At 44.1% G+C, this 21,711-nt stretch overlaps 1 protein-coding gene across 2 annotated transcripts in view; it reads left to right on the top strand.

The window, feature by feature from the left end:
• Positions 1-21,153, top strand: part of NCKIPSD (NCK interacting protein with SH3 domain) — a 95,256-nt gene extending 74,103 nt beyond the window's left edge. For both annotated transcript variants that reach the window (XM_083603028.1, XM_083603027.1), the window contains 6 exons: positions 20-158; positions 8,415-8,495; positions 9,608-9,736; positions 14,529-14,621; positions 17,590-17,762; positions 19,454-21,153. In XM_083603028.1, the coding sequence (XP_083459154.1) occupies positions 20-158; positions 8,415-8,495; positions 9,608-9,736; positions 14,529-14,621; positions 17,590-17,762; positions 19,454-19,657 (819 nt within the window). In that variant the 3' untranslated portion in view covers positions 19,658-21,153. The remainder of the gene's footprint in view (positions 1-19; positions 159-8,414; positions 8,496-9,607; positions 9,737-14,528; positions 14,622-17,589; positions 17,763-19,453) is intronic.
• Positions 21,154-21,711: the final 558 nt, after the last annotated feature.

Here is a 21,711-nt window from a genome sequence, read left to right as displayed (position 1 = left end):
GTTGTTTATAATTTTTTAGGAGCACAGAGTGCCATTGCGGCTGCTGCTTCTAAAGTGTTTTGGAGCAATGTGCAACTTGGATGCTGCTATTATCTCTGCTCTGGTGAATTCGGTCCTGCCAATGGAACTAGCTCGAGACATGCAGACTCATACCCAAGGTAAGGCAAGCTTATAAAATGGCTCTTGCTACATCTCTGCTGCTTCTCATGGAGATCTTGAGGTGGTATTATTATTAATATTACTACTACTACTACTACTACCTACCCACCCATCTGATCTGACTGGGTTGCCCAAGCCACTCTGGGCAGCTTGTGAGGTATTGTGGGGTTATGAAGATTGGGCATCCAAAATAATTGTTACAGGTATTTGGACAGCAATCTAATCCACCATTGCAAGAGTCTCTGAGATGGGTGTTAGTAGGAAATTAAGACTGATGGGCACAGTGGAGTTTTGCCACCAAGTTGAAGCAGATAAGGGCTGAGGCTGGACTATAAACAGGAAGCGAAGAGAGGGAGGGAAAGTAGATCTGAAAGTACATTCTCTTACCCGTATCCTTGATCAATTGCCTGGCATTTCTTCCATGCTTCTACATCCTTGGAAATCCCGTTGCAAGCTGAGGAAGCAGCTCACGATAGCCAAAGAGAGAGTGCTTGAGTTTTAGTTTGGGTTTTGCAAGCATCTCCCGGGTAGCTGAGCGAGTAGTAAGGTGCTGGTCTATGCGTTTTGAGTTTACTGGCCTCCTTCTAAATGATCATTCAAGTAGCTTAATTTTCAAGTGGCTCAGAAGATGGCTTGGGTGAGTTTGGGGACCATTGATAAAGGTTTTTTGGGGGAACGATACCTTGTCCGTTCTATGATGGAAAGTGTATGTAAATCTTGGGGAAGGGTGGCCTTGTATATTTCTGATCTAGAAATGAGGGAAGAGCAATAGCATGGATATGGCTGGGTGGGGGGTGAACTTGCCTGGTTCAGGCAGTTTAAAAAGGGTTGGTAGATCTTGATCTCATGGGTGACCTCGTGTGAAGCCATGTCTTTGAAAGCAAAGTTTTGCAGAAGAAAAAGATTGGAAGTGCTTTCATTAGACAGAGAACATTTTTTATTAACTAGGTTTAGCAGAGCCAGCTACTTCTGCTCTTCGATATGTATAAAATATGCAGCAGGCTGAATAAATTAATTCTGCAGTTTGTTTATTGCTGCCAAGTGCCGATTTAAATCTCTTGGCTTTCTATCTGTTCCATGGCTTTGATGGGCAATGCATACATATCTCGGAGAAAGAAGCCCATGGTGTCTTTCTAGTGGGCTGTATCTTGTTTCCTTTTACCTTTTTATATTCAGCTGCTGAACGTGGAATAGTTAAAAAAAAGAGTTGCTGTCTTTGACTTAGCGGTGTTGTCACCTGTTGCCATCTAGTACACTGGCAAAAGAGTGGGAGTTTTATTGGGATTTAATGGGCTATTTGATTTTTTAAAAAATCAGTTAAGTATCCCTTAAAAATTATCTGGCTTAGTATCACACACACACACACATGCTGCAACAGACTGCCACCATGGGAACTAGTTTAATTAGAACTCTGAAACTAATGCAAGCGCACATGATAAAGTCTAGACCCTTAATCTTTTAAAACTGAATCCATAATCCACTATCAAACGTGGCATTAACAGCCTGCTTTTCTATACAAATGAATAACCCTTTGAAGGTAAGCATTATAAATGATGATTATATGACTACCCATATTTGCATCCCATCCTTTGACTGAGCTCAGGGGTAGTGAGCTACCTGTACAGGTGAACTACCTCACTGTATCCTCATAGCATACTGGTGGGAGGTTAGACAGAGGGTGTTAGCTGTGTAAGCTTAACTCTGATCTTCCCAGTCCAAGTTCAGCGCTAACCTTTGCACCCCACTGCCTCCTGCGATACAATCCTGTTCAGGTCTGCTCAGTAGTAAGCTCCACTGAGTTCAGTGAGACTTCCTCTCATCCAGGTGAGCACAGGATTGCAGCCTTACCAGCTCTGGGTGGGATTCAGCTGCACAGCATACATCCACACAAGCATTTCAGCTTGCCATATGGAACAACCCACCCCTTTCCTCTGTGAAGCTATATACAGTGGAACCTCGGTTGTTGAACGTAATCCATTCCAGAAGGCCATTTGACTTCCAAAACTTTTGACAACCGAGGCACAATGGGTGGGCGGAAGATTCCATTGAGAAACGCGTCTCGGAAGCCGTTCGACTTCCAAGGCACGTTCGAAAACGGAAGCAATTACTTCCGGGTTTTCAGCATTTGAAAACCAAAACGTTTGGCTTCCGAGATACTCAAAAACCGAGTTTCCACTGTATCTAAAATGAGGTTTGCTGTCAGACATCCCAAGGCTTCTGATAAAGGATTTAGAAGCTTAATGGCTTTAATCTAGAGTTACGGGTTAGAGGGAAGAACCGGACATTTACCAAACGGGTGCAACATAGCTATGGTAATGAGAAACTGTGTTCCGTCTGTCTAGGGTGCAAACAGATCTGTTCGATAAGTCCAAACAGAGGCTCACTACACGGTTTCTTTGAAGAACAAAACTTTGAAGGGAATCCTTTGGCCAGCCTTAAGAAAACCGCAGTTCTGTTTTGTTTCATTTGTCGCATTCAAAAACCATTCAAGGGGTACACTCGGGTGCTAAGCATAGGGTTGATATGTACCAGTAAGACGGCCTTTCCTCAGTGCAAGCGGCAAACAAGAGAGAGGGGATTAATTAAAGCCAGCAGAAGCACAAGGTAGGCTAGAGAACATGAATGCCCTGCGCTTGATCGGATGCAACTCTAAGCCTTGCTGAGCTGCAAGGGGATGAGAGGGAATGCCAGGCTGCCGTTATCTGCATACAGATAGCCAAGATGGTTCTGCCCTGAAGGTATAAAAAATCCGACAGTCACACTTAACACAAACAAAATGGGAAAACTACAGAGCAGAACTAGCATGGGGAGCAGGCAGGCGATGTGTGTTCTTGAGTGGGTGGGATGGTGATCTGGGAGATGGCAACTGGCTTCTCACGCAACGACCCAGCTACGCTCTGTGATACATTCATTCATTCCCTGTGTTGCTGCAATGCAAATATGATCTGTGCCTGCACTTTATACTTGTTATGCTTATAGATGTCTGAGCTTTCTCTTTATCACAGCAGTTTATTGATTGTCCACAGTGTCTGAAGTTGTTAGCATTTTTTATCTTGGCATGCAAAAGTCTCTGTAAGGGTGCTTATTTCTGCTGGTTAAGATGGCAGTACTTGAAGCTGTAGTTCTCATTGTTCACTCTAGCGGGAAGCTTGCCTGGATTTCAAGATTAGTCCTAGCTTGCTGGCATCTAAAAATAAACTTTCGGCTCCATACAGCACGAATTTATAAGTTCGTCTACAGGCAGATGTTTTTATTCTATACTCCGTATTTCTCACAAATGGATTCCTTTTTTCATCTACTGCTTGGATAATTCAGAGTTCAGGTGCCCTTTTAGACCTCTAACTTGTCTTTGTTGGGGGCGCTGAAAAAGAAGGTCTTTTTTGTCTCCCGTTTCTTCCTCCCTCCTACAAGTCCATCCTGCCAGAGCTGTGTGGTAGCACCTGCACAACCTGGCCAGCCATTTTAGCTGTCACCAAATGTACAGACCATGTTCTCCTGGTAGCTGCCCTGGGCTGTTCCTTTGTGAACTCCCTACAGATAGTACCTTCCAATCTTCTAGAGTCAGCCTCTGGCTTTGCGGCCAGTAGTTGCTTCCTGGTTAGTATTAACTAGCTTTTGTGCAATTATGCCCTAACAGTTTTGTTTTTCAGTTCTGCGTGCTTCAAATACAATACAAATAAGCTGCTAGGGGAAGAGACCATAAGGCTAGATTATAAATATTACATATGCTTTCGTTTGACTGAAGCATCTGCTTCTGGAAAGGTATTCTGCCCCATGCCCTCCTGTCACGTTTATTTTCAGCTTGAGCATTTTCTATCCCCATACAGCACATCTGAGGAGCATTCATCTTGAGCACACACTATTGCTCATGTGTTAGCAATGGCAGACCTTGACAGGTATGTGATTTTGACAGCCAAAACTATCCAGCGCTTTCCCTTCATGTCAGTTACCAGTTCATTTGAAATAACACTTCACAGTGAAACAGGACTGATCACCGAGACAATGAAAAAGTGGCAAGGGGCAGTGAATACTTTGCCACCGGTCCATGTCAGCCATTTCTTTCTTTCCAGGGGCCATTTTGTGCAACAGTGCTTAGATGATTTCTTTTTCTTTTTCTGCTGTTGCTGTCACAAAACTGTAAACAGATTCTCTCATGAAAAATGACCTTGAGTGCTGGAGTGATAGAGGCTTACTTTGTTGCTTGGAACTTGGGAATCGAGGCTGATCTGTCTTCTGATAGACTGCAGAGCATCTAATCCCTTTTGCGGATGGCAAAGAGCAGAGCTATCCATGCCAACTCTCAGGCGGCTGGGGATTGTTGTCAAGCCAGAAGCAAGCGTTCCATTGGATCCTGCCTGGTGCTTAAGGAGGAATACTGGAGGCTAAAGCTCTCTGCATGGATTCTGGATGCTTTTGATGAAATAATGCTTTCCCCTTGTGCTGATGCAAGCACCTTGGCTGCTGTCCAACTTTTTCTGCTAGATGCTTCTTGCCCCTGGACAGCCACTTTCCTGTGGTGCTTCTAGTCTGCAAATCTTTTCCACATGGTATTTTTTGGGGGAAGCTTATTATAAGACGCAGCAAGGCAGTATTAACTAGAACAATTCTGTTTATAATCCACTCCTGTAATCAACTGTCCCTTGTCATTGCTACATAGAGACACAACACTGCTGTCAGTTCTACATTTTTCTTCGGCTCTCTCCTTTTTTATGAGCTTCACTTTTCGAGCCCTTCCAAAGTCCTAATCTTCCTTTGTTGCATTTGTGGTCCAGAGGATTGGCTTTGTGGTTAAGTTCAGAAAACATTCAAGCTGACTCAAAACTCTGGGTAATGCAGTTTTCATTTCCTCTGCCCTTCATAAACTGGCCTCAGCTTTGTGTGTAGGGTCAGTCATCAGAGGTCCCCCCTGGTGAATTGCAGTACTGTGTCTTCAAAGTGAATTGGGTTGAATCGTGGTTTTTTAGTCTTCGTAGAGCTACTGGTAACCCTTTCCCCTCCTCCTTTAATACGCCCAGGATAGAAAAGTGACTGGTCACATTAGCTAAGGACGCACCATTTTGCCATGGCTTAAGAGAAATGAACTAGGTGCTCAGAACAAATCTTAAGGTTTTGTATCAATGAATTTAGCATGCATTGAATAATTGAATTAGCTTACATATTGCATTCGGCTTCTAGCATTCCAGATATATTTCTTACAAATCTTTAATTGCCTTAGCTCTTTTCATTCCTCTGCGAGTAACTGCTACCGGGTACAATACCAGAGAAGATGGTAGCAGGGGCCAGTGGCAGCTTGTACATTGCCACTTGCCACTGCTGCCCAGTGCAAAACCTGCTGCAGTGATGGCTAGATATCTTTAGAAGGCCCATCATCCCAAAATAGTTCCTTGCCTAGAATCCCCATACACTGGTGGGCATGCTATTTGAATAGCAGAGACCCTATACCGCAAAACATGTTTCATTGTTCTGCTCTTTCCTTGTTTTAGTTTTAGGGTGCTTTTGAGTTGTTGACATCTTGTCAGATCATGTATCGTTTTCCCCAGTTTCTTTATCCTTTCTCTTGGCTAACTGGGGCTTCTGCTCCTTGACTCCTTTCCCAGGCAGCCAAAGGCCTTCTCCCAGGCAGCTGCACCCATAAACAAAGCTGATGGTGTCTGGACACGAGAGTTTCCCCTAGGGTGGCTCATTTGCTGGTAAAATAACAAAGCGAGGTACATATGAAACATTGGTGCTCCCTAACTTGTTCTGGAGCTTCAGGGAAGCCTGTGTCCAACCCTGCCACAAATTCTTTTGTTCATCTGCCTGACTGGCGGTCACATCCAGCGGAGGGGGATGGTTGTGCCAGATGAAAGTTGGGACCCACCTGGGAAACAAAACATGTTGAGAGAGAAATGGACAAATCCACACTTTCGAAGTCCAAGTACTTTCCTGCTAATCGTCACATAGAGTACATAACCCAAGTATTGGCCTATACAGAAATGAGCCAACTTTTACTGGGTTATTCATCGCTGCACATAATAACTAGGCTGTGTAAACCTCTCCATGCTTTAATGATCTCTTGTAAACAGTGCAGTGCATATTTCATTGTGGCCATATGCCCTATCATGTGGCGTTTCTTATTTAAACCCCTACTGGAACATGCCAACTAATTAAGATTCAGGAAAGGCAGTGGCTGTGATTCTGTGGAGCGCTCATGTATAGATGCTGCCAGTGAAAATTGTGCTATACTAGCAGGCTGCAGGACAGGTTGATGCATGAGGTACAAATGTGCACTGGAAAGGAAGCGAAAACACACACCTGGAATAGTCTGAATCTCAGGTGACTTGTAGCCAAACTATTGCTGATTTATGAGAAAGAAATGTGTTCTACAGGAATGGCTGTAAAAAACAACAACACCAAACCAAATTACAATATATGTGAGATCTTGAAATACTATTTGTGGTAGGGGAAGCTGTTTAACCCAGTTTTATTATATTTTTTAAATTGTCCTGCTTTTCTTTCACGTAGGAGCTCAACACAATTAGCAGAAAAGCAAACAAACAAATCCATATACAAAGGGCAGAATTTAATGTGTGAGCAAATTTCCAATCGTGCCCAGAACCTCCCCTTTCCCCTTTCCCCCTTCCCCCTTCCCCCTTGCAGCCCCTCCCCCACTATCCCAAAATCTGTTCCAGAGGCTCCCCATACCTTTTGGAGAAGACTCTGAGGTCCATGGAAGGCTCTGGGAAGTGGGGTGGGGAGAAAAGCGGTGAAATTCCTCTGGGCAAGCAGGAGTCTGTTCTTCTCCAGCACAGCATTTGATAATGTGCCGTACCCCCCTGTTTTATTAAAAAGCAATCAAATCAGAATTTAATACTACAATAATACAATTAGCAGTCAGAGAAATAGGAGAAGAGGTCCTGTCCCGATGTGCATCAGTAACGAGTTAAGACCAGGAATTTTTATTAAATCCATTTTTCTTTAAATGTGTGCTCTAATGCCTTAACCAACCTTGTTTTTCCTTTGAAAAGCAAGTTTATCCTCCACAGTGAACTTCATTTGTGTAAAATTTACTTCCGGTTTGGTCTAGTCAATTTCACCAATCTGAAATGTATTGGGCAAGAGGTGATTGGAATTAGGAAATATGAAAGCAGGGACTGAATAGACTCTTTCCTGTACTGCCAATTATGTTTGTGCTATCAGAGCCAATGGATGGAGTCACCCTTTGCAGTAAGGAGTAAGTCACCACTATTTTGCTCAACAGCAGGGGTGGCTAATCTGTGACTCTCAGGTGTTGATGGCATACAACTCACATCGTCCTTTACCATTGGGGCTGATGGGACTTGGAGTCCAACAACATGTGAAGGCCCACAGATTTCCCATCCTTGCCCTGCAGAAATCAAACTCTGTTGCCTTAACCAGACAGAATGGATATCTGAAAGTTCACTTAGAATTAACATAGAACAAGAATTGTAGAAAAAAGAAAAATCCAGCAGACGTGGAGCTTGGCCCTTGCCTTTTGCAGTGACATGCTGGTCTTTGGACCAGAGATGAGGAACCTGTGGACCTCCAGATCTTGCTCAACTCCAAGTCCCATCAGCTTTAGCCAGCATGGTCAGGGGTCGGGGATGGTGAGAATTATAGAGCAACATCTGGCAGTGGGCAAATTCCCTCTATTTAAACTTAACAGTTCTGCATGTAGCTCTTGCATACTCCACTTCAAGACTCAAGACTTTGTTGATGGTATCAAATATCAAGAGAAATGTACCGTATTGGCCCAAATATAAGCCACACTCCCCCCCCCAAAAAAATTCAACTGTGTAAAGTTAAAATGTGGCTTAAATTTGTGATCTTACAAAAATTGGCTGTTATGATATCATTGCTGAAACGGAATGGGTGTGAGTGCCTGCGGAATTTTAAGGCAGCAGCTTATATTTGGGTATTGTCTTTTTTTCCTTTCCCCCCCTTGAATTTTAAAGGTGTGGCTTATATGCGGTTGCAGCTTATATTCGGGCCAATACGGTATCTGTTTAAGAGCTGACACCATGCCGGAAATGTAACGCATATCTTCTGATCTGCTGCATTCATTGTATAACCTCTTTTTCCATCTTGACTTTTTTCAATGTGGCAGAAATTTTGCCTTAGGGAAGAAAGAGAGCAGACCTCCAAGCAAGCCAGCTGCCTTCCTTCAATGGCTGTTCTAGATGCTTGCCATGTTTAGATCGCATGAGCATGTGCCCTGGCGCAGGTGTAACTAAACTCGTGGCTTTCTTTTCCAGACCATCAGAAGATGTGCTACTCTGCTTTGGTGCTGGCTATGATATTCTGTATGGGAGAACCGCTGCCATATCATCACTATGGTGAGAAAAAGCTCCACCACAGGGGGTGGATGGCAAGCTGCCACCGAGCAGAGGATTTCTGCAGTTTTTTTAACCTATAATTAAAGAGAGACAGCTTGATCCGAGATTGCTCTCCACAGTCTGGGAAACGGCTCACCAAAAACGCTTACAGGGAATATGGGAACTGGATGGAGCCCAGATGAGTGAAAACTTGCTTGGTCTTCCCTTCAGAACTGTGTGTTGAATTCAGCTTCCCTGAGATCAGTTGTTGGAGGGCAGCCATATCTTTCTTATTAGCTGATAAATGGCCCTAAGCCTTCAACTCCGTCCTTCCACAGTCTGTGTCTGTCTATTTCATTTATACCCCACCTTTCCTCCAAGGAGCTCAAAGTAGCATACATGTTCTCATCCTCATTTTATCCTCACAAACAACCCTGTGCAATAGGTTATGATGAGAGCAGGAGAAACTGGCCCAAGGTCACCCAGTGAGTTTCATGGATGAGTGGAAATTTGAACGCTGGTCTCCCAGATCCTAGCCAGGCACTCTAACCACGACACCACACTGGCTCTCAGTAAACCACCCTTTCAGGGCAAACAGCAGCTTGGGAGGAGCAACTTTTCAAGGGAAAATATGCAAGAGGAAAGGGGTGAAATCTCCGTCTCCCAGCACCATAGCTACCAATCCTAGTCCCTCTCCCCAAGAGCTGTGTTTAACCAGCAGGTGGGTGGGGCGAGGGCATAACAGGGATCCATACTTGGATTACCCCTCTTTTATCATTTAGTTTGGGTCCTCAGTTAATGGAACTGTTTGGCCTTGGTGACTGCTGTGCACCTACTTAATACAAATACAATACAATATGATCCATTTAATGCACATCAGATACAGACTTCCTGTCGTTATCAAATGGACATGACTAACATAGTTTCATTTATTTCAGTGGATCTACTCTGAATAGAACTTAAATACAACCCAAAATGAATAACCCCAGTGTCTCATTTGCTACTCAGCTTTGTGAAATGTAGTGGCTGGACTTATAGTTTTGCTCCGCATACCAGAAATCACGTCCCCTGTGGAGTCTTTTAAAAACAACAACAGAACAAAAACATTTCTAAACATATTTTATTTTGCACAGAGCACCTCAATTCCCAGTTTGTCCAGTTTCTGTTGGATGTGATTGAAGATGGGTTGCCATCAGACACCACAGACCAGCTGCCTGACCTGTTCATTAATGTTCTTCTGGCTTTTAACCTTCACATTCCAGGTGAGTAATAAAAGTTTTCCCAGCTGAGATGATGCCAAGGTTTGCAGTGAGCTGTGGAAGATCTTTCACTGTACTTTGTTTAAGTTGCAAGAAGCCTCTGTCTAGGTTTTGGAATGGGTAAGATACAGATTTAAATAAGACACTTGGCCATGCTCTACAGGTGGAAGGGGAGCAGATTTACATTTCTGAAAATATGAGCTCAGGTATTATTAAGGGAAATTTAAACTGCTTCCGGACTTGCCAGCAAGCTCTCATTTCTGCACCTCTTCCTCGAGAGGGAACACTTTCCTGCCCACTTGGTAAACATGGTTGGCAGTTTTCCCCTTGGAACTTTACACTGACCTATCAGAGCTCTCCTTTTGCGCTGTGATTAGTATTTCCAATTGGCTCAGCAACATGCACACATCTTGACACAATTCAAGATTAAATCCACAGTCACCTCCATTCTAGCCAGTTCCATGGCCAACTCTTCTAGGGCACTGTCATTTGAGGTATCTAGATATTTTGCCTCTTTGTCCGGGTCAGAACACACACATGCCCAGTCTGTGTGAGGCACATTGAAGTCATGCATTAGGATCGTGCTTTCTATGTTGGATGCTTCCCTGATGGTATGTCTTCAGTGCGGAATTAGTTTGAGGCTGACAGAATTGTTTTGTGGATGAAGTTGTTCCATTGGGGAGTCCTGGTTTGTTTGGCACTGTGCCCTCTTTGATGTCCACAGTATGCCCTTCCCTGTATCCCCCATTTCTCTTTCCACTAGGTTTCCTTTTTGCCCACTACATCTATGGCCCCCTTTTAAAAATGAGCACGCCTATTCTACTGTCTTGACTTGGAGGCTTCTGTTGGTAGGATATAAACACCTATACATGTTTCCCCCTACACCCTTTAGCTTCTTTGACTGACTGTATGCTCATTGCTTAATATTAACCTGTCAATATTAACATGTGGACAATCAAAAACAGCTTCATCCTCCTCCCCCCTGCTTTCCCCAATAGGTAAAGTTTGCATGTGAGAACTGCACTTTCATAGTTCTGCTCCATGAAATGTGGAGACTCAAAGCTGGGGTGCTGGGAGGAAATTCCAGTCTGAGACTTCGTTGTAACAAGTACCGGGTCCTTAGCAATGCAGTTAACTGGGCATCTTCCTCCTTTCGGTGATTGGCAGGTGTTCTGCTTATCCCTTGCTGTGCCTTGTGAATTTCATTAGCTGTAGAAGCACTGTAGGTTATTCCTTATAATGGCATTCTGCTGGGCAGCACTTTCTCCAGGAATACTTGATCTCCCCTTGTTCCTGCCAGGCTGAGCCTTTTGGGAAGCAGCTTAGCTTAGCCTTGCTGTTGGTGATTGCAGGCACTTTTTAATGTAATTTTTTGAGTGGGCAGTCATAAGCAGGCCAAAACACACCGTGGTATCAGGCTGCATCTTGTTAATCCTGAATATCTTGGCAAATTATTACGCTGCCAAGTTCTCATGGCCTTGCCTTAATTGCTTTCTGCTTTTGCATAGGATGCCTTTCCACCTTGGCTTCATGAAGTGGAATGGATTAAGCAGCTATAAACACATCCAGTAATTTGCCACGTAGTATTTAAGGGATAACATCATTAAGATATGGGTTATAGTAAAGTGTGTGTGTGTGTGTGTGTGTGTGTGTGTGTGTGTAAATAAATAAATCTGTTGCATTATTAATCACCTAATAGAAACGGTTTTAAATCTATTTTTTCTTCCCTTTTATTCGTTACAGTTTTATTCTTTCAGTGCTGGCTAGTTTGAGTAATTACACTGTTTCACCTGACGGGCAGAACATTTCTATGAATTATTTTGTGCCCACCTGGGGTACAGTGGGAAACTGGAACTTAGTCAAGAACTTAGAAACTAATGCTCAGCCTCTTTTTCGACTGCATTTCTTTTTGTGTGGAAAAAAGTCTATGTCTTTCAAGCCACCAGAGTGTGTAATGCAGAAAAGGCCACAAAATCTGCTTCTCTGAAACCTGTTCAGTGTGTGTGTGTTGTCTTCGGCATGACGCTTTCTGAAATGCTACAGATATTTCCCGGCATGTAGAGGTTCTACCGTTTTCTTCCCTGACACACCTCTGCCTTTCTGTTGTCTTGCTCTGATTTGCCCTAAGAGTGCCAACTAGTATTAGACACAGCATTCAGTAAGTGCAGATGGAGGGAGCAGTAATGGAGGCAAAGACGTCACCATAGCAAGCTGAGGTCATTTGCAAATTGCAAGGGATGGCAAGACAGAATCAGTTGCCTTCTTCCAGCCTTATGGGTTTCCCTCCCCACTTCATATATAGCCGTATTGTATGGTTCTGAAACAAAAACAAATAAGCCCAAATTCTTATTATAACCATGTATCTCTTCCATCCTAGGCCTTCCAAAGCAAGTTGCAGTTGAAAAAGCATAAATAATGTAAAATTAAAAAAATAATGTAAAAGTGGTATCACAATCTTAAGGAATAAGATTCTTTATTTAAGGAATAAAGTACAAAAACATAAAATAGAACAGAAAGAAATCCTTAAAAATATTCCTCCCTACACATGAATAGTAATGAGATTGTTGTCCATGAAACAAGGGGTGGGAGGTAGCTGGCGCAAAGTCAGGTGACTCAGACAGACCAATGGTAGCCCTGATTGGGCAGAGGCTATGGCATCTCAATGTTGTTGTTGTTTTTTTAAAAAAATAAATCATTTGCCTTCATTTGCTGCCTTCATTACAAGTTGTTCAGGATGGGAGTATGAAACATACAAAATTAAACTTAAACCAGACTGTGAAATACTAGCTTTTTCACAGGGAGGAAGGGAGCTGTTGACTACTTACTCCTGTCGCTTCCTCCTGCACTTCCATGCCCATGCTGTGTGATAGAATGGCATCAATTATGGAATGTGCCGAAATAGCGGTGGGCCTCCACTGCGTGGCATTGTCTGAGCCTCTTTCTGGCGTCTTCCCATCCCCTGTGGTGGTGTAGCGTAGGTAAGCTCAATTTTCTATATGGTTGTCTGAATAATCTTGGCTTCTTAGTTGAGCAGGTGTAGTTTGCTGACTGGAGAACAGGGAGCTTCACATTACCTAGCAAGACAGATTTCTGCAGCTGAATTTTGCAGCATAAACCCTGATGACTATTTCAGGAGCAAGCTGTGAGCCCCTGTTTTGAAACAGTGCCTGACGCAGTGACTAGATGCAAACGCACATGGTAGAAATGAAGAAGTGTGTATTGTATAAGTTAAACATTTGTTCTAGAATCTTCGACCAGATTTTGAATACGGGCTTCCATGGCTTTAATGCTTGATAATGGCTAGTAGCAAATTTAGTAGTTTCATGTATGAAAATAACAAAAAGCTATATTTTTAAAAAAGAAAGTAGTGGTGTTGATTTTTTTTTCCTCAGGTGTATAAAGTAATAAAGAAAACTAATAAATGGAGGATACAGGTGACAGCCCAAAGATTGCGGAGGGGACACATGTATAAAATGAAAATGGCATTTTTAACGAACAACTACATTACAACACTGGTTGCACCATAACAAGGCTTCATACAGCAAGGGTTCCTCCAGATGACATATTTCTTGAGCATTCATCTTGACACGCTTACAGAAAGTTTACACAGAGGTTATACAGTGTCAGTTGTTTACTGAACATTGGTCCTGATTGGTTTGCGAGGAAGTTATATGACAGTGAACAGTCATTCTGATTTGCTTGCTCCATGTCTTTGTTACTTCATTTCATTTCATTTGTTCATTTATTAATCATTTATTAATCCAAAGATTTATTAATCCAAAGATCTCAGGGCAGTTCACAAGATAAAAATACAGGATCAAAGTGCAAATAAATACAGTGGTACATCAGTTTAAGAATGGTCCAGTTTAAGAACGATCTGGTTTACAAACTCCGCAAAACCGGAAATAGTGTCTTGGTTTGAGAACTTTACCTCAGTCTAAGAACGGAATCCAAACGGTGGAAGGGCACCGGCAGCGGGAGACCTCATTAGGGAAAGCGTTTCTCAGTTTAAGAACAGTTTTGGTTTAAGAACGGACTTTCGGAATGGATTAAGTTCGTAAACTGAGGTACCACTGTAGTGAGAACAAAAACAAAACCATAAGCCACCCCCCAAACACATTTAAAAGGCCATAGAATATTAATCAGCTTGACATCTAGTATTATGCGAGAGCGAGAACACCCTTTCCCTATCTACTTTCTCCACACCAAGCATAATTGTATACACCTCTGTCATGTCTCCTCTTACTTGCCTTTTCTCTAAACTAAAAAGTCCCTTGCCTCCATTCCTTTGATAATTTTGGCAACCCTTTTTATTGTGATCTTGCTTCAGCTCTGCAGTAGCTGTTCATGGCATTCCCGGTGCAGTCCCACCTTAGGCAACAGCATTATGATATTGATATGTTCGTGTTTGTCGAGTGAACACTAGCCCTGTTCAGTTATTCTGCTTGGTTGCAAGCCTTAAACACAAGCAGAGACAAACATACAGAGCTCCACCATTACCCATGTCGCTATCCCTATTGTGGAGGATGACTATGAAGCCGGGAGCCTCCTCTACTAATAAAAGATTCCCACACATTGTAGGCTCCTGAATAAGTGGTATTTTGATTGGCACAGAGACCCTCCATTCATTCATAGAGAGAGACCCCAACTTTGCATCGCGACGCTCCAGAAGTTGGGGGTGGGCAGTGGAGATGTGTCTTCCCCCCAGCTCTTTTTCCCCATCACTGATAGGTATTGTAACTAAGCCAGTTATAGGCAGCTGGTCACTTCTAATAAAGCCTGTTTTATTTCCTAGTGCCTGAGCATAATGTGATCATGGTTACCGTGAGCAAGCACCCCAATGTCAAAACCTTCACAGAAAAGCTTCTTCTTCTCTTGAATCGTGCGGGTGAGTTTGTCTGCAGGTTTCTATTACTGTTTTGAGAAAACGGCAGCACTAATGGCCAAGTAGATCTGAAGAGTGGCACCTGCTGACATTGCAGAGGAGGAATAATTGGCAAACAGTTTCTAAGCTCCCGTGAAGTTTTCTGCCTTTTAAAGTTTCTAGGCCAGGGGAGTCGGTTCTGCCTCTGTGGTATAAGGAGATTGACCTGCTGGAATGCAGGTAATTGCTCAGTTAGTGGCAGAACGGCAGGCAGTGACCTTATCTGGCCAAAGAGCTGTATTCCAGGTGTGTAGAACTAGACAAAGCGCCGTTTGGAGTGTAGCTCCCCCAACATTTTAACCGTGGTGTCCTTAGAACTGTATTTTTGGGAAGTGAATTTTTAATAGCTGTTTGCAATCACTTTGGAGTGTCTTGGTTGCGAAGCAGAATAAAAGTATAATAAATATTTAGTGCAAAGCTCTGTGCAGCTGTTTCTCAGGGATTTTGAGATCTGTATAACCAGGGAAGATGGTATTGAATAAAGGATCTGGTAGCTGATGTGAAATCCTAATAACCCTCCCCACTTCTTAAAAGCATGCTTTCTCGCCTTGGTAGTCACTGTAACAAACCCAAGGGTCTCCCACCTTTGTTCTGTATTTTGCTTCTGCTTTTCCCTTCCCTCCTTCAAAAGGATTTATGGTTCGACAAACTGGTCTTGTCATCAGCTTTGGATCTATACTGATTCTCTTTGTGCCCAACCTCCAGGGATATTTTGAAACCAGGGTGTGTGAGTGGTTGTGTATGTCTCAACAACTGGATTTTCTTCCCCATTGGCACACTCTGTGAACCAAAAACCTCCAGAGTCTAGCTTCTTAGGGGATCCTGTTGTGTTTTCTTTCTCTCCCAACCCACCAGCTTTTCAAGTAACCCACCTATAGAATACTTTGCCAGCGCTGAACATTGTGTTGAGTCTGCTGTAGAGCCTATTGTAAAGCACTTCATTAAAGCAGGAGAGCTTTTCCCCTACACTCTCTAATTCCCTAAGTATTCTACCTATGCCTTCCTAACAAAGGATTGTGTGGACTAATGTATTTAGGAGCATGGGGGGTCCTGCTTGCTTGTGTGTGTGTTCAGGCTCCCTTTACTTTGTTGATTTGCTCTTAAATGACTTCCAGTGTTTCATGCTTCTACTTTATTCCTGGTTTAAGCCCTTTTCCAGACTGAAAATGATGTTCTTAGCACACTGCAGGCTGTTTTTAGCTTTTGAATCTCCTTGCCTTGGCCTCCTTTCAGATCCTTAGTTGTTGCTAGAAAGCCTACTCTTGACACCTCACTTTGAGTTTATTTCTCAAATGCCAAGACTTAAGCAAGGTTCTCCTTGATCGCCTCCCTACAGCTACCGTCTTTGTCCCTTGTGCAGGAGTATATGTCCTGCACTTACGCTTTTTCATGTACGGAGCTGCAGTGAAGTGGTCCATGGAAGAAGTGGGTGTCTTAGGGGGTAAGCTAAATGTTACAGTTGTATGATCCATGTGTCACAATACAGTTTATGCCAATTTTCTATAAAGAGAGGCGCTGATAGAGAATACAAGGCGAGGGTAATGCACTTGTGGAAAGCTTTCTCTCTCCTCCTAGGGCAGTACTGCAATGGGGAGGGAAATCTCTCTGCTCTTCAAGAGACTGGTTTCTTTGCTGCTCAGAAACTACCGTATTTTTCCCTCTATAACACGCAGATTTTTTCTCCTAAAAAGGAAGGGGAAATGTCTGTGCGTGTTATTGAGCGAATGTGTGGTCCCTGGAGCCAAATGGCAAAAAAATCAGGCAAAAATCAAATCGCGCGTCTCGGAGAAGGGAAACCTGAAAAGAGGAAGTGGCTGCTTTCCTGCATTCTGCCTCAGGGTCTTACTGCCCACCCTCCTCTGTTTCCTTGCTGTGTTTGCTCAAACGGAACAAAGAGCAGGGAAAGCCCCTCCCCTCCAGGCAAGCAGAGTGTCGTCTCTGTGCTCCGGTGCTGCTGAAAACATGCAGGAGGGAGAGAGAGAGAGAGAGAGAGAGAGAGCTGGCTGGCTTGGGTGGGTAGGTGAGGGAAAACTTTTGCCTTCCTTTCCTCCCTCCCGTTATACCCCTCTCCTGCATTCTTAGCCAGCTGCTTCTCTGCACACCCCTCTCGTGCTCCTTGTCCATTCTGTATTTTTCCTTCCTTCCCCACTTAAAATGTGGTTAAAAAGCATGGATCCACATGGATCCTCAGGATCTTTGCATTGGGTCACCCCAAATTCACCATCAGATCACATAGCATGTCCATGGCTACAGCCTGCCCCCCAAAAATCACACACGCACTGTTGCCTGGGGCTGCAATGGTGCAAAAATGTGGTTAAAAAGCATGGATCCACATGGATCCTCAGGATCTTTGCATTGGGTCACCCCAAATTCACCATCAGATCACATAGCATGTCCATGGCTACAGCCTGCCCCCCCCAAATCACGCACCCACTGTTGCCTGGGGCTGCAATGGTGCAAAAACGTGGTTACAAAACATGGATCCTCAGGATCTTTGCATTGGGTCACCCCAAATTCACCATCAGAGCACATAGCATGTCCATGGCTACAGCCTGCCCCCCCCAAAATCACACACCCACTGTTGCCTGGGGCTGCAATGGTGCAAAAACGTGGTTACAAAGCATGGATCCACAGGGATTCTCAGGATTTTTGCATTGGGTCACCCCAAATTCACCATCAGATCACATGTCTGTGGCCACAGCATGAAGCACAAAAATGATACATCCACTGTTTCATTCAGAATGTTTTTCCCTTGTTTTCCTCCTCTAAAAACGATGTGCGTGTTATGGTCAGGTGCGTGTTATCGAGCGAAAAATACGGTAGCTAAGCCTCTCCGTCCACGCACATTGTGTATAAATTGCTTCCTTCGGCTAAAGGGAGCTCGTGTCTATGCATGTCACAACAAGCTTCTTTCTCTCTAACCTGTGATCAGACGACCCCGTGTGCATCTTCAAGCACCAGCCGCAGCCGCCCCACTCCGTGCTGAAATTTCTACAGGACATCTTTGCCAGCAAGGACACGGCAAACATCTTCTACCACACAGACATGATGGTGATGATCGACATAATTGTGAGGCAGATTGCAGATCTCTCTCCCGGAGAAAAGGTACTTACAGAAAGAAAAAGAAAGCCCATGCCTCCTCTTTGGAAGTTTGAAAAGAGAGAGGCAGAACTGAACATGAGTGAAGAGGTAGAAGCTTCCTGGTGTGTGTCTGAATGGATAGGCAGCTCTTCCAGCTTGCAGGCATTTGCCACACACTTAAAAGGAAATCTTCGCATCCAGCAGGGTTAGAAAGATGCTCTTAAGAAGCCGAAAGGGACAGCCAGTGCTACAGCTTCTACCTTTTGTCGGTGGGGTTTGTGTACAGGCTCTGAGGCTACACTTGCTGTATAATGAAGGTGCATCTTCTGGTAGTGATGGAATGCTAGAAGCACATTATGCCAATGCTCTAGAACTGCAGTCTTCAACCTTTTCAGACCCAAGGCCCATCTTCAACCCAAACATGCATTTGGGGACCCACTGCTTAAGTTTTCAGCCATATATTTGTGTGGTGGAAGCACTGCTGTTGTGACTCACCATAGATCAGGCCACACCCCAATACAGTTGTACCTTGGGAGTTGAACGGAATCTGTTCCGGAAGTCCGTTCAACTTCCAAAATGTTCGGAAACCAAAGCGTGGCTTCTGATTGGCTGCAGGAAGCTCCTGCAGCCAATTGGAAGCCGCTGAAGCTCCGTCAGACGTTCGGGTTTCAAAGAACGTTCGCAAACCAGAACACTCACTTCCAGATTTGTGGCATTCGGGAGCCAAAACGTTCAGCTTGCAAAGCGTTTGGGATCCAGGGTACAGCTGTATAAGGTCCTGAACCACCTGTTGATGACTAATGGTCTAGAATCTGCATTTGCCTCCCAGGACCAATTCAATGTGCTCCTGTTTTGCAATGAAGTTCTGATGGGTTTGGGGCACCAATATTTCGGCATCTTGCTTCTGAAATCACTTTAATATCATCCTGATAGCATTTGTGCTCCAGAAGCTCAAATGGGCACAAAGGTTGTGTTTTGTTCTAGTCTTTCCATTGCTGAACTACTTTTTCTAGTGATTCACTAAAAGCCTGAATTATGCATGCATAAGATATATTTTTATATTTCATAGTTGTAAAGAACATCTGTTCTTAAAGCTGTCACCCATCTCAAAGTTTTTCCGATAGGGTAGACTACAAGACCAATAAATATGCATGGCTGACAGCTTCTTTTCAGAGGAGGGCTTCTCAGTTTACTGGGCCTTTGGCTGGTCAAGGTTGGGGATTTTAGCTGTCTCTCTTTTTGGATTCACACAGTGAGCCTGAAACCTAAAGGAATGTTTCTACCATCTCCTTTCTCCCCTGTGTAATGCAATGAGGCTGTATATTCTAGAGTCTGCATTCTTTCTGGCCAGGGTTAGTTGAGTAATTGTTCTCATCCCCGAAGCTGCTTGAAATGGAAGAGGCAAATCTACCACTGGGATGTTGTTTATTGAGCCACTTGAGTCCGAGTCCAGTTGACTAGTATTTGAAAGCCATTCAGCTAATTCGATTGGTTGGCTAAATAGATATCCAGAACTCCTCTGAAAGTGAGGTCCCCTACAGACCAATGGGGAAAACAAAGATTGCAGGGGAATCTTTCACCTATGAGCCTATTCTGTTTGCAGTTGTTTGTGCTGCAGTCTTGCGCTTGACGAACAGATTGTTTTCCAATGTGTGTGTTTCCGCTTGTGTTTATCTTGCTGCTAAAGCCCTTTTCGATGTCTTCTGTTCCCGCAGCTGCGGATGGAATACTTGTCTCTGATGCATTCTATCATCCGGTCGACGCCATACCTGCAGCACAAGCACCGTTACACTGACTTGCAGAGGACCTTGCAGCGCATCATGGTGGAAGAGGAGGAGAGTCAGCAGTGCCAGATGGACAAAATGATAATCCAAGAGATCTATAAGGAGTTTCCAGAAATATCTCCTGGAGACAGCTAACTGGTGCGGGGAAAGGACAGTTTGGGATAAGAATGCCTCTTGTGGTTGTATCCTTTCCATCCCTTTTTCCAGTACCACTCATACCTTATTATCCCTTCAGGTGAGCCCTAAGGTTTAAGTGAGTGCCATAAAGCCCTACAGAAGAAATGTTCAGCATTTATGCAAGTCAGTGGGCAGTTAGCTAAAGTTGATTGTTGTCTGCCCATTTCTAAGGGGTGGGGCAAAACAGCTGGAGACAAAAGAGGTGTCTTGACAGATGGAGTGCTTTGACAAGTCTAGGAGAATATACCTCCCTAGTGACCTTTGCACAGGAGAGAGGGCAGAGGCCTGTGGCCTTGAGGGTCTTTGAGCTGCACCTAGGATCCCAAAGCAAGAGGTCTCTGCTGTCAGCATCCATTTCCACCGGCATTTCTTGTCCTGCCGCTACCCAGTGGAGTAGGCCAGTGTTTGCGGCCAGCTTTTGTAACATCTCGTCTGCTGTGTCTAGTGCTCAAGTGCTGCAATCCTAGCCAAGGGAGCTGCTGCTTGCTGCTCTCTTAGTCCTGTGTCCAGTGAGCCTTTTAGTCCGTTTTAAACCCCGCTGCTTGATCTCTGGGTTAGAGACCGGCTTATCTGGGGTCTAATACAAGTAAGCACCTGCTTCTCTTCCTGTTCTATGCCGTGGTGTTTGCGCTTGAATTTCTCGCCTACGGCGCCAGCAGAGAGATAACGATGGTCCAGGCAGCAGGGGTTCCTTCGACAGATCTTCTGCCTGGACTCACTGCTAAGGTGTGTCCTTTTTGAGAGTTGCTGCTTGTCTCCTGCGATGTACTGGCCTTGTTGCCTCTGGCACTGCACACACAAGGACCATGTATCTGTAGATGGCAGCGCACGCTCTTCTCCCTTCAGCCTGGGGGTGTTTCTTGCCTTGAGCTTAATAGCAATTGGTTCTGCGTAGCTTTACCTTTTTATGTCCTGAAGGCTGCTTAAGCCTGGTATCTGATAGCTCTGCTCCTTAATATGCACAAATCGGGAGAGCTCCCTTTTCTTTATCTAATTCCTCCAGGTCTCCTGCAAAATGGATTTGCCTGCTTTTTTCCTATTTAGATCTTTCCAACAGGCTCACATACTAATACGGGTCTGTAATATCTTAATAAACATGCACGCTGCCAAAGCTCTTTGCAGAGTGGGTAAACAAGAGCTTTGCAACCTTCAGTGTAGAAGTAGCTTGAATTAAAACTGGAAATATTTGGATAACCTCTAAACCTAATGTGAACCAAATAAATTAAGGAATTGCCTTGGGCCGGGGCAACTGCTTTGGTATGATGTCAGTGCCAGGAGCCTCCAGAATTGGCCATCAGGTTTGAGCTGGTGAGCAAAGTGTTAGTTTGGGGGTCACTGTCTGAGACGAGTGAACAGCCCTGTTTTTAAGTGAAATGTTTAAAATAAAAACTATTGTGAACATTGAAAGGGATTTGTATTTTCATAGAATCAAATAAACGTAGTCAATGGATAAATATTTGTGTGTGTGTTTTTAATTTGATAATATTTGCACATTCTGTATCAGTTGCAGGATATTGGAAGTGTGTTTTTACAAAGGGCAAGACAACACTGCAAAATTGCTAGCTAAAGCAGTCTGCACATGTCGCTAACGCTTTGTTTTATAGCCTTGGGCCTGGTGAGGCCTGGTGACTTCAAAACCTGGTTGCCCCTGTTCTCCCTTGCCTGCTCCACTTCACTCCCAGAACCAGCTCAACAACGCAGATAAAGTGGATATCTGGGGTGTCCCAATGCAACAGGCACCCAGCCATACAAATAGGAGCACATGAACTTAGACCATTGCACTGCTTCTGGTGCGACAAACTCCTCTGCCCTGTCTAGGACAACCATATAATGCTTGCAATTTTCCTTCTCCCTGTCCCCACCTCAAATATGGGAGGATGAACAAAATGAGAACCACCACTCCAACAGGGTTTGAGTCTATTCGTTTTATTGTAAATGATAAAAAACCTTGCAACTTTCCTCCTCCACTTTGACATACAGCTTTTGCCAGGGGAGGCTGGTAGGAAGCACCA

This window comes from Podarcis filfolensis (assembly GCF_964270895.1).
Source record: "Podarcis filfolensis genome assembly, chromosome: 2".
In the NCBI taxonomy this organism is placed as follows: domain Eukaryota; kingdom Metazoa; phylum Chordata; class Lepidosauria; order Squamata; family Lacertidae; genus Podarcis; species Podarcis filfolensis.
This window is presented reverse-complemented; position numbering and strand designations above follow the sequence as displayed.